Source organism: Cydia fagiglandana, chromosome 5 (assembly GCF_963556715.1).
Source record: "Cydia fagiglandana chromosome 5, ilCydFagi1.1, whole genome shotgun sequence".
NCBI classification, from domain to species: domain Eukaryota; kingdom Metazoa; phylum Arthropoda; class Insecta; order Lepidoptera; family Tortricidae; genus Cydia; species Cydia fagiglandana.
In genome coordinates, this window is record NC_085936.1 from 8993884 (window position 1) to 9014871 (window position 20988).

Below are 20988 nucleotides of genomic sequence, written 5' to 3' on the forward strand. Positions count from 1 at the left end.
ATAGCCGTTCGTTTCTGTGTGGGGTCGCAATTCTAACCAAACCTAAACCTACTTTAAAACCCGTTCGTTTCTGTGTGGGGTCACAATTCTAACCTAACCTAAACCTACTTTGAAAGCCGTTCGTTTCTGTGTGGGATCGCAGTTCTAACCTAACCTAAACCGACTTTGATAGCCGTTCGTTTCTGTGTGGGGTCGCAGTTCTAGCCTAACCTAAATCTAAAGTACGACATATAAAAATGTATTAAAGTAATACGTCGAACAAATGAATTGCAATGTTTAGTAGTTGTGCCAATTAAAATAATTTGAAACGAATTAGCGATCAAGTAATATTCGTTGAATAGTATTTCTACGCAGTAAGAAAAATTGAAATAAATAGTATATGAAACAAAATAACGCCAAACAATATTACTAGTACTATTGTTTCGATGAATTGTTGTCGATGAAATAATATTCGATGAAAAATTTGTCGGCAAAACAAGGGTACACCTTAGTAATTATAAAATAAAACTATTATTAATTTATTATACCAAACCAGGTACTAATCGCTATACATCGCTATCGCTCGCTTTTTGGCTTTTATTATTTAATTTATCTATTTAAACTTTATTGCAAAAAATACAAAAATATTCTCTACCAGTCAACCATCGGGCTAAACAGATACGTGTAAAAATTATGCAAGGAGAAAACTAAAAAGATATTACATCGGAAACAACTGAAAACCTTGATAAATTACATATAGAATACACAAAAAAAAATATTACTTTACTAATAATTTTTTATTAAATTTAATTTAAAAATTAAAGTTTCTCCAATAGTTTTACGAAGCCATAACTAATCTGATGATTGTGATGATGGTGGTGTCACTTAAATCATTGTAACGATCTGCTTTTTATGATCTCTAACTTTAACATAATATATCCATCATCGATTTTTTAACTCAGTTAATTCTATGTAAATTATTCGTGGGTAGGTGTTAATTTTAATCTATGTTTAGGTCGTGTTGTGTTTATGATCCTTGATCAAATTCGTACTGGGGCTGTGTTAATTGTTCAATGACCCGGTGATCGCATAGTCGCTAGCATCCAAATTAAACCGCCCGGCCCAAAGCCTTCCCTCGGGGCGATGCCACTCATGAAATATTTACACTAGGCACCAAACTTAGACTGGCTTAGGAGTCATAGCCTGGAGGTATTCCTGTGCGGTTGAAAATACCCTGCTAATTGAAATGTATTTTGAGCCGTGCAACCGGTAAACTTCAATCAAAGACTTCGACGCCCTGCCAAGACTGAGAGCCGATCACCGCGAATGTGATGCATCCAAATGCAGGCTTCCGTGTTAGGCCAAAGCCAAACTTTAGGGTGGCTGACATTGGACACCTGATTCTCACCACCGAGCTGCTCGGAGGGCCTTAAACCTGGAGCCGCCCAGTGTGGTGAGCATCCGAGCGAGGGCGAGCTGTAAAAAGAGTCAAGATCGGTCGCGTAATAAAAGACGTTTCAAGAATTATATTGAGGCTGTGTAACTGATAGAGGTACGTAAGTCTGCAACGATTTTGATAGCACACGCAGCGCAAGTGTTATTTTAAATGTCAAACTTTTATGAAATTATGACGTATAAATAACACTGCACTGCGTATGCTAGCAAAATCGTTGCAGACTTATTTTGGTCTAACTCTATAGCCTACCCGTTTTTCAAAACCTTCTGTTAGATGAGACGATGAAAATTTTACTTGCCTTTAACAAGTTAAACAAAAGGTCCCTATGCAAATGTAGGTCCCTATCTAGTAATTGATAACAAGAACAAGTACCTGAGTAATTAGATTCCAATTACAATTAATGAGTGAGTAGCATTTCAACATTGCTCGTTAGTTGTTCGCTGGAAATCAGTCGCACCAAAAATAAGTATCCAATATTTGTAAGTGTAACTGATTTTTTTTTAGTAAGTAGGTACTACAATATACGGGGTATGTGCAATAGGTATACGGGGTGGGTGAACTAAATACGACGATGATAAAATTAATTAGCAAAAATGTAGATTTCCATTAACCGACATAAATTAACCAACAGTCAATAATTGTCACGAACTCTCTCTAAATTAAATATATTGAATTAAATGATTATGGTTCTTGCAGTTATATCTTAATTTTAATATTTGTTTGTCAGGTTCGCAGTATCCAGGCCAAATTATGGAGCGAAGGCTTGCTCAAGGTAGGTAAACGTGCCATACACGTACGTGTAACACATAGGTACGTGTACCCATTGCGTCTCAGATCTCACATTCCTTGGCTTATATGTTTGCTTGTGAATTCGTCCGCATGTAGACGTCGTTGCGTATACACTGGATAGTTACCTTACTTGACTCGCAAAACTATTAGTCTCGTCCGTAGGCATTCACCAAAATAAGTTGACCCCTAATTGCATAAACTATACACAGTCAATATTCAGGCTTATGCTGGACATTTGTGGCGAAGACGATAAAACGTTATGAACGACCTCTGTGTAAATTTGTTAGAGAACCTTCGTCATAGGCAATGGTAGAACATATCGACAGAATTCGAGTTTGCTCTGACCACAGGTTTCTACGTAGGAATTGAATGACAGTTAATAAACCTGAGATACCTAGTAAATGTAAATATTTACGATATGTTGCTTAAACGTGTTTAGTTACAATTATTTATCTTATAACAGTTATAAAAGCATCTAAGAAAGGTACTGTACTTATGTGCTTATTGTGTTTTTTTTTTCTTTTTCCTTGTTTTTTTCTGTTACTTACTGTATGGTTTGCAACAATAAATGACTTTTTTTTAACTTATTACATATTTAGACTTCGCAGTTTTCATTAAGTAGGCAACAATATTATAAGTATTATAACTCTAGATAGGTTATAATATAAGCGTTCCAAAATTGTAGCGCTTACCTTGTACAAATTGTACAAGTTGCCTTTAGTCGCGCCTAGGCAAGCGAGTATAATGTGCACGTGTTAACTTGCTCCTGCACACCAAAATAGAAACAAACAAGCTTAGGGATCATCCATTAATTACGTCACACGAATTTCTAGGGTTTTTGACCCCTCCTTGTCACACTTGGTCACATTTTGCAAATCCCTCCCCACCTGGTGTGACGTCACATTTTAGGCAATTTTGTTTTCAACGAAATCGGCAATACTAACTCGGCATTATTGTTTTAATATAAAAAATATTTTTGGTAAAATAAATATTAGTAATTTTATAACACAAAACCAATTAGGAACGAAAATTACCTACTTCCAAAACCTCATTATTTAAATGTACAGTGAATAAAAAATATAAATTAATTTTCGATTACGATGAATAGTTAAAATGACGTCACAATGTTTGTGAATCCCCCCTCCCCCATGTCACAACATGTCACATTTTCTTGACCCCCTCCCACCCCCTAAACGTGTGACGTAATTATTGGATGACCCCTTATATGTACAATAATGCAAAAAAATATTTAAAAAATAAACAGATTTATTGACAGGTGATGAAATAAATACGGAAATACTTTTTGTATTCCATGTGTATGAGTATAACCTATTGTATGTAGGTGACAATGGACAATTGAATTAAGTTAACTCGTTGAAGCGCAATTACTTATCTGAACCAAAGCCTTAAAGAATTTCTTTAGCGTTATTGGAGTAACGGCATCATCAGCATGCCTATAAATAAATAGTTTTATTTAATTATTGGTGATTTAGTTCGTTTTCCCAAATGACCTTCCATTTAAGTAATTTATTATTAGCCTTAAACTACCTAGATACCTATGTATTTACTTACATTTTTTCCGTGAATAGAGAAACTGAAATATTTAATTAACTGTAATACATATATTATATCTATATATATCTGATTTGGATGTGTTAAATACATTAAAATCGTTCTTTGAATTATTTAACCAGTATTGTAATCTATCGCACAAATTAAATTTGTGGTTTAACATTGCCCATAACAACAACAAATAACCGAGACCAGTCATCCTAATAATCTGTATCATTATGTTTGTGTACAATTACACTATTATTTATTTTAGTAAAAGTTACTACACAAACAATTATGTTGTACCGATGAATAATCATAATAGTATGCAATCGAGTTATACTCAGCAAAGCAGATTGGATGGCAATTGACGATATGTTAATCAATAGACAATACCTGCCGGTATTATCCATACATAGCATACCAGCTGTTAGTACACAATAGGGCACTAGTGACCTATAAGTAAGAGCCTCTTGATAGGGGTAAATCATTTGCCGTCAGAGTGGAAAGAGTGCAGTGTGTTACGCAAAAGTGAACAGACAAGTTAATCAACAACGTTTCAATTTTGTTAATAAAGTGAAATAAGTAAAGAACATACTATATTTATGTGTGGATTTAAGAGGCAAACAAAGGGGTCTAAATAAATAATATTCCAGTTTGTTGTTGTTCTAGCCAGTACCTAATAAATCTTCTTGTGTATCCTTTGAGTGGTGTGTAATTTTTTAGAAGGACGTTGTGATCGTCATACAAAGTGAACCACTTACCCCCGTCTCTGGGACGCATTTTTGATCCTGTTTACGATAAAGTGTGGTCTTAGTTTTTGTACTAATTGTGCAATTACCTATTACCTGACTGTGGTAAGTTTTTTATGATTTTATTTTTTGCAAAAAAGGACATGTCGTTTGTTTCGGTACGAGATAAGAACGCATAGACTAGGAATCATCCAGACCGAGTTTAGAGCAATTATTTCATGCAATCGATGATGCCAAAAATGCGGGGGTGAGCGGGACGAGGTGAGCGAAGTACCGTGCCATGATTGGTCCGTTCAAAAACACGGACGTCACACACAAAGAGTATTAAATCACTACGTTTTAAGAATCGGCACTCTCGAACAAGCCTTGATCCGAATTATGAACGTACATTGTGCCAACACACCAAATACATGTGGCTTAAAGGACTCGCATCCAGGCCATAACTGTTTAAAAAAAAACAACAAATACATGTCAATACTACCAACATAAAAAACAACGCTAGGGCTCGACACTTCCAGTACCTACTGTTTATCGATATCGATAAATCACGTGGATTAATAAAAGAAAACATTATATAAATAATTTTATTTTACATGATAAAAGTAACATAGTTCATTATTCAAGCAGGCAAATTACAATATGTACTTATGAATTCGCGCGCTTTCTTTTTTAATCCGTTTCCCTTTTCATTGAAGGCACTGGATGGAGAATGATTTCCACAAATAACTTGTTTCCATTCAGCTTTTCAATAGGTACACCAAATCCTCATTTCCTGTTAGCTTTGCTCATAATCGACATCTGAAATAAAGAGATTATCGATAAATTGGTCGTACACTATTCGTGTCTTAGGTTACTTAGTTTTTTACTTAAAAAGACTTTATTCACAGAATATTTTAATTTTAATCATGGATTGTACACGACTAAAACTAATACAAACTAATTAAATTAGTAACTGTAAACGACTCAAAGTATAAAATTAAAATATCGCATACAAACATCAGTTTACCGACCTGTTCGGATCAAGTGGAAATCTGGCCAAAAATACGTCAGTAGTTAGTCTTCTTACACGTCCACCACAAACTTCACATTTCCTTAAAGATTTGGCCCCAATTTAAATAACAACTAAAGTATTTTTTCTAAATCACAATAAAAAATAAACACGTATATCCACGTTCACAACAATTTAAAATGGCGTTATTGACGTTTTACTACCGATAATACCAACCTAAAAAAAGTAAGTATAATACGACTAAGTTGAAAGCAAGTATGGTATGTGCTACCAAAATGCAACAACAGTCATTTTAATTCGATAAGATTATTTCTATGCCTCAATGTTGGTAACAAGTACGTTCATAGTTTATCATAGTATGGGGTGTCGATGGGCTGGTCACACAAAGACACTTTCGACTCGAACATGGAGTAAAATTACCGTATGCGTGGCAGAGGGGGTAGCGCGACTATGTTCAGTCTGGAGGATGTTTTGTCTGTGTAAGAACGTCTTCATTAAAAAATGTTGTAGGCAACTTGTTTATGAAATAGTTATTTAAAAACTATAAATAACGATTATTCTTAAACCGGTCTAAAGAAACGCTAGCCTAGACTAGACACATTAAGCAAATGCATTTCGATGAGATGATGATACATCGCCACCTTTTTACTAAAGAAGAATGTATTGTGACTATATAGATATAGATATTAGATATAGATACATTGCATTTTGATACATTGCACCTAATCTGATAAAGACAATAAGACATTCCTCAGAATGAGCGAGCATCAGACAGACCAAAAATATACACATGCAAACACTAGTTACATGGGAATCCTACTAAGAGCGAACGTCCTCAGAGATGCACGAAACTCTTAAAAGAGCCATTTTAAAGACATTTTCCGAATACCATACTCCCTTTATCTATAAACAGGGCGGCGCGGACGTCAATTCACTTAAGGGGAGTCGATCACGCCACCGCTTGCTACTAAAAGCTACTAAAAGCCCTCCATAAAAGCAATAATTAAATTGGTGTAACGCAATTTAGTAAGGCGATGCTCTAAAGGTACTACGGATGTGTGCGCTGCAGCTAAATCGTAAATGAATACCTTTAGATACGTTACGCTATTTGACTATGTTTTACCTACGTATTTTCTATCTGAAAGTATTTAACAGGCAAGTCATCCTTCGTTGTGTAACATATTATGGCAGGTGACTGTACGTAATTAGGTGGTATTCGGACCGTACTGTAGATTGACAAAATTGCAATTGCCGTAACAGACTTACTGGCCATTAGGTATTTTAAGTAGGTAGGTAACCTACCTAATTATCGCAATTTTAGCTTCCTGCTCACTGTCCATGAGAATAAAAACCTAGCGTTATGTCACAGGGATCGTACATTTTCCAGCATTTTTGGTGCACGAAGTGTTGTTAACGGAACAGGTATAATAATTTCAACCCTAATGATTAATTAGCGTTTATTACGTTGTTATTAACCTTAATTTACCATTTCAGTTGAAATTATCTACACCAATTCCGTTAACACCACGTGAATCGATTTGGTGCAGCGGAGTGGTGTTAACGGAATTGGTATAAATAATTTCATCCCTAATGATTAATTAGCGTTTATTACGTTGATATTAACCTTAATTTACCATTTCAGTTCAAATTATCTATACTTAATTCCGTTAACACCACGTGAATCGATTTGGTGCAGCGGAGTGGTGTTAACGGAATTGGTATAAATAATTTCAACCCTAATGATTAATTAGCGTTTAGCGTTAATTACGTTAATAATTATTAACCTTAATTTACCACTTCAGTTGAAATTATCTACATATACCAATTCCGTTAACACCACTCTGCTGCACCAAATATGCTGGAAAATGTACGATCACTGGTCATATTAGTACTTATAAGATTGTTAACATCATCACCATTATTTATTCAGGCAGATAAAGTACTTATAATCTCTTGTAACGGGCGATGGTACAGGGAGAAATCTGAAAACTATAATTTTATACACATTTGAAAAAAAAGTAATATACTTATACCTAATACATAGGTAAGTTAAAATTATACGGAAACCTCGGTGACCGAGTCCGACTCACACTTGTCCGGGTTTTTACTACTCTTTTGCAAAAACTTTAAGTTATAGGTAGTTAAGCATGTACATGGGACCCGGGTATGTTCTTAAACCACGTCCAAGACCACCGGTGGACGGGCAGCAGCGTCCCTCAAATTCGGTGTACTCGACTGCGATCGCCAACCCGCCTGCCAAGCGTGGTGATTATGGCATTCACCCCCCAAAAAAGGGGGAGGCCTATGTTCAGCAGTGGACGTCTTATGGCTGAGATGATGATAATGATGATGAAGCATGCACATACATACGTACGTACAAGTAGGTAAGTAAGAAAGTTTTCCGAACCGAACCGATGGGGTTGGAAACTGTCAAAGGTTTGTATAGATGGCGCCAGCATACCTACTTAGGTTTTATAACTCTGGCAAGTCAGCTTTGTCAAAAAACAAGGCGGAAAATTTGAAAAATGTAGGTGCAAAGATCACACAAATTTGAATATCGTGCATTTTTCTACTGACAAAGTTGGCTTACCAGAGTATATACCAGTCTAGTTATGATCTAACTGTAAGTGATTTGGCTTCCAAGCTATAACATTCCAAAAAGAAACAAAAGTTTAACAATATTCGTAGGACTGACAGGTAAAACCTACGCTGGCGCCATCTGTAATGGAATACCAGCAAAAATGTGCAAATATCTGCCTACTACTTTTAAGTGCGTGCCTATTAAATCTTTCTTTCACAAAACAAATTAAAATAGCTCGACCGTCGCATTCACGTCCAATATACTTTTTAAATTAATTCAAGGGAATACCCGAACCAGGGGTGGCTCAATCCGCGATTTCGTCGCTTGCTGCAGGTAGCTAAAAGTACATCCGTTCCACCCCAATTTTGGGGAAAGCCATAAGCCACGCGTGGCGCCGTCGCCACCTAGCGGCCATATCTGTGCTGATCGTAACAGACGCATTTTAGTGATGGGCCAAATCGAAAAATTTTCAAACCGAATAAGTCGACTCCGATTTAAACCCAAATCGGTTTGCAAACCGATTTGGCCAAGTCGATTTAACTTCTACTTTTTAAGACTTAAAATAAGTATCAGTAGTTCAAACCGCTCCGTAGTCTTTGAGTTGAGGAAATTGAATTGTCAATTTTACGCTTTGTTCGATCCGATCGACAGCAAAAATGTTGACTTAAAAGTTTTGTAATATTTTTTTAGTTTTGTTGCGCGGTAAATCACAATTTTATAATTTCTAAAGCTAAAACGGGAAAGCACTATACGAGCAAGCAGGAAAGAGCGTGCGGTCTCGTGCGATTTCGTGACATTGCCGCGAATCGTTGAGTTAGCAAATCGACGCGGCGCAAAACTTCCAAACCGATCCAAGTATACCGCCAAATCAATCGCTTTAAGCCCATGCGAAATTGAACCTTACAACATAAACAATAAGTTTCATTTTACTTTACCTGTAGATACCAAGTTTCGACTCGACTCAATAATGGCGGCAATGTGCATGGCAACATTTTTCTTCGTGGTTTGAAATCGATTTGTGTACATTTTAATCCTCAATATGTCAAATGAAAGTGACGCATCAACAAATATGAAAGGATGCGTTTAGAGCGGGTGAACGTATCTTAAGTCGATTTACGGAACACTCACGTCGATTTAGTCGACTTCAGACCTAAATCGGTTTGAACCGATTTGTGAAGTCGAATCGTAACATCGCTAACGCATTTTGTTAGAGAGTGAGTCTTCTGTACCTAGTAGGTACTATTATTTTATTCTGTGCCCGAACAGTGCCCGAACAACTACAGGGCTATAACCGCGAAAATCGAAGTTCGCAAATTGCGGGCATTTTTCTCTGTCAGTCTTATTATGCCTTCATTGGAGTAAAAGAGAAAGATCCCCGCAATTTGCGGATTTCGGTTTTCGCGGTAGCCCCTCAGTGCTGCCTTGTAGCAGTCGCTGTTTTACGTTCCTATCTGTCATCTTTGATTCATTTTATAATAGACCTTATTATAATGAACTGAATGATCATTTTAGAGAGCTGTAATCTTAATTTTTTAAAGAAAAGTATGCAGGCCTAAGTTATCACATGTAAACACATACTAAAACCTGCTCGTATGTCATATGATAATAGATAATTCCGTGTTCAATTAAATGTTTACTGCAAATACAAGGTTGCAAAACAACAAGAAATTATATGTAATGGTTTCATCAGTTAAACATCAGCCGCGGCCGCCGTCAATCGTATGTTTCGTTATTGAATAAAAAAAAAAAACAGTGGAGTGAAACCAAAAAACGAATGTGTGAAGTAAAGGCGACTTTATTTTGTTACAGAGACCGTTAATCAAAGCCAAAGTAGTGCCAAGATGACGACGTTAAGTAAAGTATTTAGTAACGATCAAATGCAAAATATATGTGGAGAGTTTAAGCGATTAAAAGGTGAGTTGCGCACATGCGAATATATGTAAACATCTTTCATTATAACTTCACTTCATAATTTATAACTTAAAATATTTTAAATCACTTGTTTACATAACTGTTACCATAACTTGAGTACATAATAATACATGTAGGTATTATTTGGTTTGACTTCAAATTCGTTGAGTACTAGTTATTCTGTGTTTTGCCCGTAATATTAGAAATTAGAAACCTTTATTAAGTAGGTCACTTACTTTACTGACAGACTATCAATCTGTCTCAAATGTCAAAGGATATTTGAGATTTTTCGGAGTCGGCAAGAGAGTAGGTACCTTTCAGTTATATAACTTAACATTTTACATGTGACATTTTAAAAAGTATCAAAACTGTTTTTCTTTTCTTTTGCTGATATATTTCATTAAATTTTAAATTCACCCAAATAGTTCATATCTTATTTTATCGGAGGCCAATTGAATCTTCCTTTTAGTGCTTTCTACAGATATTTTTCCCTTTTATAGCCCATGGATGGTTTCAAAAGAATTCAACCTCTTACTGTCTAATTTTATCATTCACTTGTGTAAACATTATTATTATTTTTCTCTGTACTTATGACTATTATTATGCTAATTTCAGGCAGATGTTACCTAGACAATGCTGGCGCTGCTTTGTTCCCAGAAAGCCTTCTGCATCTTGTCAATAATGACTTACTAAATAATATGTACATGAACACACATACGGACAAATATACAGCAGACTGTGTTGAGCAAGTGAGATGTATGGTTTTAAAGCATTTTAATACAGATCCGTCAGAATACACTTGTATATTTACCTCAGGCGCCACTCAGTCACTCAAGTTAACTGCAGAATCATTCCAATTTGCTAGTGATGACCACAGTGGTTCATTTGTTTACCTCCAAGAAAACCATACTTCTGTTCTTGGGCTCAGAGAAATTGCAAAGAGTAAAAATGCAGACGTGATTCACATTTCACATGAAAGCTTCTTAGATGCTTTGAGCACTTCAAATTCTCAAACCTGGAAGAAACATAGTAAAAATACCAGCAACACTCTTCTGGCATACCCGGCACAGAGTAATTTTAATGGATACAAGTATTCCTTAGATTGCATTGACAATATTAAAAATGGCTGCCTCAATCATTGTTTAAAGAAACTACTATGTACTTTAAAAAATAACTGGTATGTGCTACTTGATGCTGCAGGATATGTGCCGACAAATAAACTAGATTTATCTAAGATACAACCTGATTACATTTGCCTATCTTTTTACAAAATATTTGGCTACCCGACCGGGTTAGGAGCGCTATTGGTAAAGAATAGTAGTGCTAATGTTCTAAATGATAAACAGTACTTTGGAGGAGGTACAGTGGATATTGTGTTGAGTACAGAAGATTTCCATATGAAAAGGACAGTCCTACATGAAAGGTATTCAATACTTTACTGCATTGCATGTTAGAAAATGTTGAAAGTATCAGAGAGGAACTACTTTAACAATAATATGGACTCATATTCAATATTATTGTCTAAAGAAGGAAATAAAGAATGACATCTCATGACCCAGGAAGCAAATCCAAGTCATTTAGATTTATTGAGTGACAATGACAAAGACTAAAGTGACCCTTGAGGCTGATCAATGTGATGTCACTCTACCTGATTTTGCTAAAATTCTTTTCATCTCAAATAGTTTCAACATGTGTAGTTGGTACTTATAGTACTTATACAATAGCTCTATTTCGACATATTTGCATGTAAGAAACTAACATCTTCCCTATTTTGTTTTTACAGATTTGAAGATGGCACTGTCAACTTCTTATCGATTCTTGCCTTGAAACATTGTTTCGATACAATGCAAAGATTAATACCAAAAGTAATAAATAATGATATTATGGATACTATATCATATCACACATTCGGCCTGGCTCATGACCTATATGAGCAACTGAAGAATCTCAAGCATGCAAATGGCGCTCCAGCAGCTGTTTTATATATGGATGACGAGTTTACTGATATTAGAAAACAGGGAGCTATTGTAACATTCAATCTATTGAGAGAAGACGGAACATTCATTGGATATGCCGAGGTAAAACTATATTCAAAACATTCACTATAAATGGTATGCAGAAAAGGTTAACAGACACGGATACACAACAACATACAACATTTTTTACTCTGAAGTAATAACTATATAGTTCGTTTTTTTTAGCATTAGAAATAAGGTAAACAATCTTGATGTGTCTTTTAATTGAAAAACACATTTTAAAAATATGTTACGGCAAATATGTAACAATTATGAATAGAATACAATCATTTATATTCTTCTGCTTTCATAAGTAATAGTTATTGATTTTTAAAAAGCGTTTTTCAATTAAAAGACATGTCAAGATCGCTTATCTTCTTTGAAGTTCTTTCTAATGCTAAAAAAACAATGAACTATAGTTGCGCTCGTGGCCCCATCCGCTTAGGATTTAATCTACGTCAGTTACGGTATAGTTTTATTGCTCGATTTACAGCGTGCGGTGACTCTGTAGGCGGTATAACAAGAACAAGAAGTGAAACTCATGCGTTAATGCGCAACTACTTTAAGTATAACATGCGTTATGGAAATCTTCCGTAACCCTCATATCTATCCAATGAAACTGGGCCTTTATCTTCAACCGATATTATAGCTATGATAATACTATTACTTATTCTATTATATAGCTAAGCTAGGCACACAACAGCAACACCTTTAACTACCCATTGGTGAAGTGCACTTTATTTCCTTGTAATAAGCTATGTATATGAAATGTCAGTTAACAGTGGATAACCACATCCACACTGTTAACCATGCCCGGCAACAATCCGACCTTAAGCGAAAACTTGAAATTAATTGATTTATGTCGACCCCAATCATTGCTTTCTGTTACTCCGTCACAAACTTCGCGCTGCATATTATGTTTAACCCTTTGCACGCCGCGCTTATAGTGTGCGGCTTGTCATCCTAAACCTTGTTGGGATGGACGAAGGTTGATATTGGGGTGTAGCCGCGCGCATCAGTGACCGTCTATGCCATAGACATAAGACTATGGCGCTCATATGTAACTTTGTATGTGTGTTTTCATTCATTTTTCAGTTCCAACATATGGCGGAGCTTTTCAACATAAACGTGAGAACTGGATGTTTCTGCAACTCAGGCGCCTGCCAACGCCACCTAAAAGCATCCAACAAGGACTTGAAAGACATGTTCAAAGCTGGCCACAAATGCGGGGACCAAGTGGATTTACTTCACGGCAAGCCTACGGGAGCTATAAGAGTTTCTTTCGCGTATTACAACACGTATAATGACGTCGATACGCTAGTCCTAACGATATGCCGTTGCTACCTTCAGAACAAATACAGGAAACCAAAGCGTTACGCTACCAAGATTATCATAACTGTACAGAATCCACTGTACAAAGACGACACTTTGAAAATTCCAATTGAACTCTTAGAAACTCGTGATGTTACTGATTCTCCTGAATTAGAATCTAAAATAAAATTAATAGAAATAAATGTATTCCCCGTAAAATCATGTGGGGCATTCAAAGTTACAGGCGATTGGAAAATGGGGCCGAAAGGCTTCGAATATGACAGGGAATGGATGATTGTGAAAGACAATGGATTATGTTTGACTCAGAAACAGAATATGCTGATGTGCATGATAAAACCAATAATAGACTTAAATAAGAAATTGTTGATATTGAATTTTAAAGGTAAGTTTTTAGTTTTAACATCTTTCTCTGTAATAAGTTTTTTTTTCTGTAAATTCTGGACTCCAGCGTTTTTGACTAAGAGTAGGTAGTATAGTACGGAGTTCATTTCGTAAAGAGTCTGTGCTGAAAGAGAAGAGTCATATAATGTACCCAAGTAACAATTTGTGGTACTATAGTGGTCAATAGAACGTTTCCTAAATACCACCTAAGGTCCTATAAAAGACCTAAGAAGGTTGTATAAAGCCGAAATGGCGCATCTTTAGTGCCATTCAGTGATATAGTAGACCTGTAGCAGTGTCAGTCGTGACGTTTTAGGTCTATAAAAGTGATATAATGATGACTCTTGTGCTAATTTGTTGTCAGTAACGCCATTATAGTGTTAATTTATACTATAGTAGCATTAGAGATTCCATTATAGTGCTTGTTTTATACTATAGTAGTATTTGAAATTCTATTATAGTGCTTTTTTTATACTATTGCAGAATTCATAGTTCCTTTACAACGCAATTTGCTACCAAGTTTTCCATCAACTATTGTGAGTGGTTTTGTTGTGTGTTTACTTCACAAAAACGATACTAAGTAAAATGGTGATAAGTAAAGACTTTATATTAATATGCGTTATTTAGATGTCGAATAATTCGGTCCTTAGTGCAAAAAGTATATGGGACGGAAGTTTTACCGTTAGAATAGTATAAGGTTAATAAGGAATTTTAAATGCCCCCTCGATTTATTTATGTTTTTAATAAAATAATTTAATAAAATATTATGATATTCACCATAGTTACTACTATGCAGCCAAGAAGTAAATCCGACGCTTTTATAGGCTAACTATAGAACTTACGACGAAATATTCACCGCCATCATGATTAAAATTAGGGTTCCAAAAGAATTTTGCTGTGACCCAGTTACACTTACAAACTCTTTAGAAAGACATTATGATTTGTTTTAAATTTAGATGTAGTTAATTACTGTTGTTTTCTTTTTCAGTGTGATTGGTAAAAAAATGTGCTAATAATGGATGTCGATAAATATCTAAACCGCCACGATTTTATGCTTGTATTAAATCATTGATGATAAATCTGAACTACAATCACTAATATCACTGGGGTATTTTTTATCAATTCATTAATATTAAAATATTTTGTACGGAACCACATTATGTGGCTTAGGCCTGAACTTATATAAGCAAGATATAAGTAGCCATTACAGATCAAATTTATCATTTACAAGTAGTCGTTTTCTACCTTTATGTATCTAACTCGGTTTATAAAAGACATAAAAACTCAGCTATAACGCTGTTGTCTTTTAAAAGAAAAAAACAAAACCACTATACAACAGTTTTGTGATATAAAATAGTCATTGCGACGTTTACAGCGATGATATATAATAGGGATTTGAAAACTACTAAAGCGCTTTTTAACGCTATAAATATGTCCCAAAAACGCTACTATAGAGCAAAACAGTTCTATAATAGTGTTCATATGACTACTAAAGTATTATGTATTATAGCAGTGATCTCTAAAGCTACTATATCCTGAAATCGTTGTATATTTGGGGTTTTGTCACTGTTAAAAGACAAAACTATAGCGGCTAGCAGGGAACCTTAATAGCGCAAACTACTAAATTATTATGTACTATAGCAGTGATCTCTAAAGCCACTATATCCTAAAATCGTTGTATAGTTGGGTTTATGTCACTGTAAAAACACAAAACTATAGCGGCTAGCAGGGAACCTTAATAGCACAAACTACTAAAGTATTGTGTACTATAGCAGTGATCTCTAAAGCCACTATATCCTAAAATCGTTGTATAGTTGGGTTTTTGTCACTGTTAAAACACAAAACTATAGCGGCTTCCAGGGAACCTTAATAGCGCAAACTACTAAAGAATGATGTACTATAGCAGTGATCTCTAAAGCCACTTTATCCTAAAATCGTTGTATAGTTGGGTTTTTGTCACTGTTAAAACACAAAACTATAGCGGCTTCCAGGGAACCTTAATAGCGCAAACTACTAAAGAATGATGTACTATAGCAGTGATCTCTAAAGCCACTTTATCCTAAAATCGTTGTATAGTTGGGTTTTTGTCACTGTTAAAACACAAAACTATAGCGGCTTGCAAGGAACCTTAATAGCGCAAACTACTAAAGTATTATGTACTATAGCAGTGATCTCTAAAGCCACTATATCGTAAAATCGTTGTATAGTTGGGTTTTTGTCACTGTTAAAACACAAAACTATAGCGGCTTGCAGGGAACCTTAATAGCGCAAACTACTAAAGTATTATGTACTATAGCAGTGATCTCTAAAGCCTCTATATCGTAAAATCGTTGTATAGTTGGGTTTTTGTCACTGTTAAAACATTAAAACTATAGTTGCTTGCAGAAAACCTTAATAACGCAAATTAGTTGCATAAAAGTGATTCCATATACTATTATACAGTAATATTGCTCTATAGTGGTTATATTTGACGCTATTATAGTACACGCCTATAACGGCTCTATAAAATGGTGAAGTAAACCTTTACATCAATTGCTTATAGATTACATTAGCTGTATAAGCCTATAGAGCAAAAAGGTGTTGCCAAACGCTTTTATACAACAGGTGGTCACCTCTGAAACCTTAATACGACGTCTATACAAGCTTTTAGCGATAAAAACTGAAATTATAGGACTAAAATGTTACTTGGGTATGGGCTCCCTTACATTCCACCACTCTTCTTTTTCCGCAAAGACTAAGATCAGGTGGAGCAAAATACAAAAACGTACCTACAGGCCTGTTCTAATTAAAACATATTGTAATGTACTTTCCTTTCCACAATAACTCCTAAGAAGCATTCTTTCTTTTTCTTTCACGTTCTCTCAGCACACCTACCTTACAAGTTTGTGGCGGACTGTATCTTAAATTTATGTTTCAGGCAAGGACCCCATTTCGATACCTCTGTACCCCTCACCAGAAAGTAAACTAAAAGAATCCAGGATTTGCAGCTCCAAAGTCTGCACAGACATTGTCCAAGGCATAGATTGTGGAGACGAAGTGGCCGACTGGATATCTGAAGCTCTAGAAATCTCTTACTTACGCCTAGTGAGACAGTCAAATGACAGAAAAATAAAAAAGAAAGGCGAATCGGAAACCAAGCTACTATCTCTAAGCAACCAAGCACAATTCCTTCTTATAAACAAGGCAACAGTCAGATGGTTAAAGGAAAAAATTGATGATCAGTTTTTCAGTGATGACGTGGATCATTTAACTGATCGGTTTAGAGGAAATCTGATTATAGATATGGATGAAGAGCTTGTTGAGAGAGAGTGGCATCGAGTCATTATTGGGCGACAGGAATTTAAGGTAATACAAATTGTCTACTGCATCATTGTTTCTTGGTTTCTTGCTTTACAACAGACCAAAGCAATAATTATTTTTAAAGCCATTCTTAAAAGTTCTCGTAAGTAATAGTCTCTCATGGCTATGGTGCATTGAATAAAAATATTCACATCAGCCCAATACCTTCGTAACCACTGGCTGACGACTGCAGCTCATATAATGTTTTTTGCATAAAGTCACAAAAGTTGAGAAAGTGAAAGAAACCTTTAAGTTTGCTGAACATAGGTACGAGTACATGATGGGCCAATTTAGTAGTACGGTATTATAGTAATAGTTATATACGATACGGCTTCCCATTTTTCGCACTTGTAAGTGCGAAAAATAGGAAGCCGTAGTTACATAATGTGCTTATTATAACACAGGGTATCGTAATGGAGCACCAGATGTACAGTAAAGTATTTAAAGTGGGCGTATACGAGTAGATCACGTATTCATAAATATTTATTTATTTAAACTTTATTGCACAAAAGAAAACTTATCGTACAAAAGGCGGACTTAATGCCAAAAGCATTCTCTACCAGTCAACCTTAAGGCAAAGCAGAGAGATTGTGGGCGGTGCAACTGCTACTACTACTAACAAAAATGAAATATAATATTTTGAAATAGAATATATTTTTTTTTAGGTGGAAGGCCAATGTAACCGCTGTCAAATGGTCTGTATAGACCAGTCAACAGGCGAGAAGACTGTGGAGCCCCTTAGAACAATCTCAGAACAATTTAGCGGGAAACTGCGATTCGGAATCTATTTAACATATATTGGTACAACTGACGGGTCTAATGATACCACACTGAAAACACAATCACCAGTCAAACCAATAATCAATGATGATAATATAAGCAGGTGAAATTAATTAGGAAATTAGAAACTAGATGAAATTAGATGTGAATTTTACAGGTAGAAATTTTTGTATGCACTTTAGATATTTATTTGTGGATAAAAATATGTGGTCTTCATTAGATTTTTAACTCAAGGGTACTAAAACAGGTCACACAAATTCTATACAAAGCTAACTTGCCCCCGAGTTTTCCGGCTAAAGGAGATGGCGCTGTAAGGTTATTATGGTAACTGATTTGTCAAATCATCAACATATGACAACCGCATAATGCATGAAGGACAGTGCCATCTGCATAAGCTGTCTAACTCAAAGCAGCATGTCTTAGGCTTACGGCTCGGCCACGACATCAAGCGACTTGCGACGGCGGGAGCGATAACCATAGGTTGGAGTGAAATGTCCGATCGCTGTGTCACGCTCCAACCTATGGTTATCTCTCCCGCCGTCGTAAATAGCTCGATGTCGTGGCAGAGCCGTTAGAGTGCACTGTGATTAATTTCTTACGGTTTCAGTCTTGTAAGTACGTTCGCTTATGAAGCATGCCGAAGAGTCAGCAGAAGTTGCTAAGCGGCCGCGGTGTTCAAAATTACCTTGATACGCTCTTATTCTCTTAACAATAAAGTCGCCTCAAGATCATTTTGAATACCTGCTGACTGTACGTTAAATCATTTGTGGTTCTGAAACCGTAACAAATTTTATTAATCGCAGTGAATTCTAAGCCTAAGTCATTTTATAAATTATACAATCATTGAATCTCTAATACAACTTGGCCTATTTTTATTGCTCTTGAGCCTTTATGTATGTTGTAAAGTTTGTACTTTGTAGATAGCTCATCTTTAGCCTTAATATGGTTAGATATGTGGTAACAGATATGCAAGTCTGATTAATAATATGAATTTTATATGGACACTGCATTGACAGTGATTACTGTTATTAGTGAATCAATAGAATATTTAAACTGGACAAGGTCTGAAGACATTCCATATTAGAATCAAAACTGCATATGCTATGACAGTTTGTACAAACACTATTTATAATATTTATTACATCATTGCACCTCATAGTATTTTTATATTTCGTCTATTATTGTTAGATATTATAAGTGGAAAAGTAGCCAAACTCTGACCACTCAAACTTTGCACGAACTTCGCAATAAGGATGCATATTAGGCCAGTCAAATTAGATGTTTTCCAGGGATAATTTCCAACAAGCTGGAAAATTTCTTAATACCTTCATTTGGTGTAATCCGAGTTTGCTCCGTTCCAGGAGTTGTGGAAAAATATTTACCTACTCTCTTTCAGTTTTTTGCTTGTAGTTGCGTCCGACGGAAAAATTGCTCTTTTCATGATAATAATTGACATCTGATGATCTGAAAAGTACCGTAATATGAATTCATAGTCAAAGATTGTAAAAAATGACCGCAACTTAGAATTTTTTTGGTAAAATTATTGTGTTAACATCCGAAATTTTTATTCACCAGTGTCTGATCCACAACAACCTTGCAACCAAGAATTAAGTGTGAGTGGTGACATTGTAATTGATGGTGGTTCCTTCTACATTGAGTGGTTTTGTTAATCCAAGGTAAAATGTATCTCCCAAGGCTCCATAAATTTGTCCACACCTCCTGGGATGAAGCAAACTCGGATTATACATGTTTAGGACCAAGTGAAGGTATTAAAATTATTTGCTTGCTGGGAATTAATTCCTCAAAACGTTTTTTTTGAATTGGCTATATTTTAGAACACTGTATATTGTATTACTTTTTTTTTGTTATTTTCACAGATGTGTATTTTATTCTATTGATTTTATTTTTTGTTTACAGGGTCAAATATAAGTTCCTATGTATTTCATAGTATAAGGTACTATTATTCATCAAATATTTTGGAATGTATGGATTTTTTGGATGACAGTAAAATGAAAATCATTCCTACTAGATTTAAACTTGCCTTATTATTAAGATGCATTTAAGACTAGTTTGTTACAGGGATTTTCAAAGTTAAAGCTAAATATATACATTATATATTTTATAAATACATATTATGATATTACACAGTTGATTGGTTGTTGTCCTTTTATCTCCCTCGGTGTGTTTCCATTTGATACATCATACACTACTTGAGACACTTCATTGTAATCAGGTAATGCCATGGTTTGGAGTTTTGAATATACCAATTTATCATTTATTACTACCTCGAAACTGCCTGGGAAGTAAGAAAAGTACTTTAAGTCCACAATAAAACAAAACTTAAGCTTTTTACAGGGATATTTTGCAAGATATACTAATTAAAAGTGAATAGTGTCCTTTTAACATTAAATTTCAGAGAAAAAAAAACACCTTTAGGGTAAATTACTACAGGTATGTATTCTCCCAATCAGTAATTACTAAGGGCAATATAAAATAAATTTTACTGAACAGTTCATAAAAGCTGAACAACAACAAAAGATGATGATTACATAAATACATGGTTAATAAACCAACCTTGTCGTCCTCGCTTACAGAAGACTGTAGCATTTGGAGTACTTTGTCGAATAGTCTGAGCAAGTGCAAGGCAATGTCCCCCATAGTCACAGACACCACTGAAATAAAACAAGCATTAAACATACCTTATTGTATTTTTTGATATTTATGACTAGTGTAAATGTACCTAATAATACGGTTACCAATATTCTACGTGGACATTTACACTATGTGCAGTATTCGGGGATTCTTTTTTTGCTAATTCTGTCATTACTGCAAAGTTTTAAATAAAAAATGCAAAGATTTAAAATTTTGAAAGTGGTAAATAACAATAATAAAGCAAGTCAATATGGAAGGTAGAGATGATTACTTCTACACTCCATACAAGTCAACTTCAAAAAAAATCATATGACATTTCGATTTGAGCACGTTCATAATCAATTAATCAATCATATTTTGATATATTTAGTCTTAAATACTTGAGGATAACGAATAATAACGAAGATTAACAAACTGATGTATAGCCGTCTATAATACAAGTACCGATTAGATTATTATGT

General features: G+C 35.1%; 2 protein-coding genes across 4 annotated transcripts; one reads left to right on the plus strand and one right to left on the minus strand.

Moving 5' to 3' along the window:
- Nucleotides 1-2170: 2170 nt before the first annotated feature.
- LOC134664415 (molybdenum cofactor sulfurase) lies at nt 2171-20025 on the plus strand. Of its 3 annotated transcripts, none has more exons than XR_010098247.1 (8): nt 2171-2207; nt 9927-10031; nt 10644-11451; nt 11812-12106; nt 13139-13757; nt 16674-17101; nt 17761-19641; nt 19793-20025. XR_010098247.1 is itself a non-coding variant. In XM_063521040.1 (8 exons), the coding sequence occupies exons 1-8, from the start codon at nt 2186-2188 to the stop codon at nt 19821-19823; spliced, it is 2526 nt and encodes an 841-aa protein (XP_063377110.1). In that variant the 5' UTR covers nt 2171-2185; the 3' UTR covers nt 19824-20025. The 3 variants fall into 3 exon arrangements, 2 of the variants coding, with proteins under 2 accessions (XP_063377110.1, XP_063377111.1); XM_063521040.1 differs by having other exon boundaries at nt 17761-17978; XM_063521041.1 differs by lacking the exon at nt 2171-2207 and adding an exon at nt 9706-9836 and having other exon boundaries at nt 17761-17978.
- Nucleotides 19902-20798, minus strand: LOC134664416 (migration and invasion enhancer 1). Its single transcript, XM_063521042.1, has 3 exons — nt 20632-20798; nt 20450-20547; nt 19902-20171 (listed from the first exon to the last, which is right to left on the minus strand). Exons 1-3 carry the CDS (start codon nt 20697-20699, stop codon nt 20008-20010), a joined length of 330 nt encoding a protein of 109 aa, XP_063377112.1. The 5' UTR covers nt 20700-20798; the 3' UTR covers nt 19902-20007.
- Between the last annotated feature and the right edge of the window lie 190 nt (nt 20799-20988).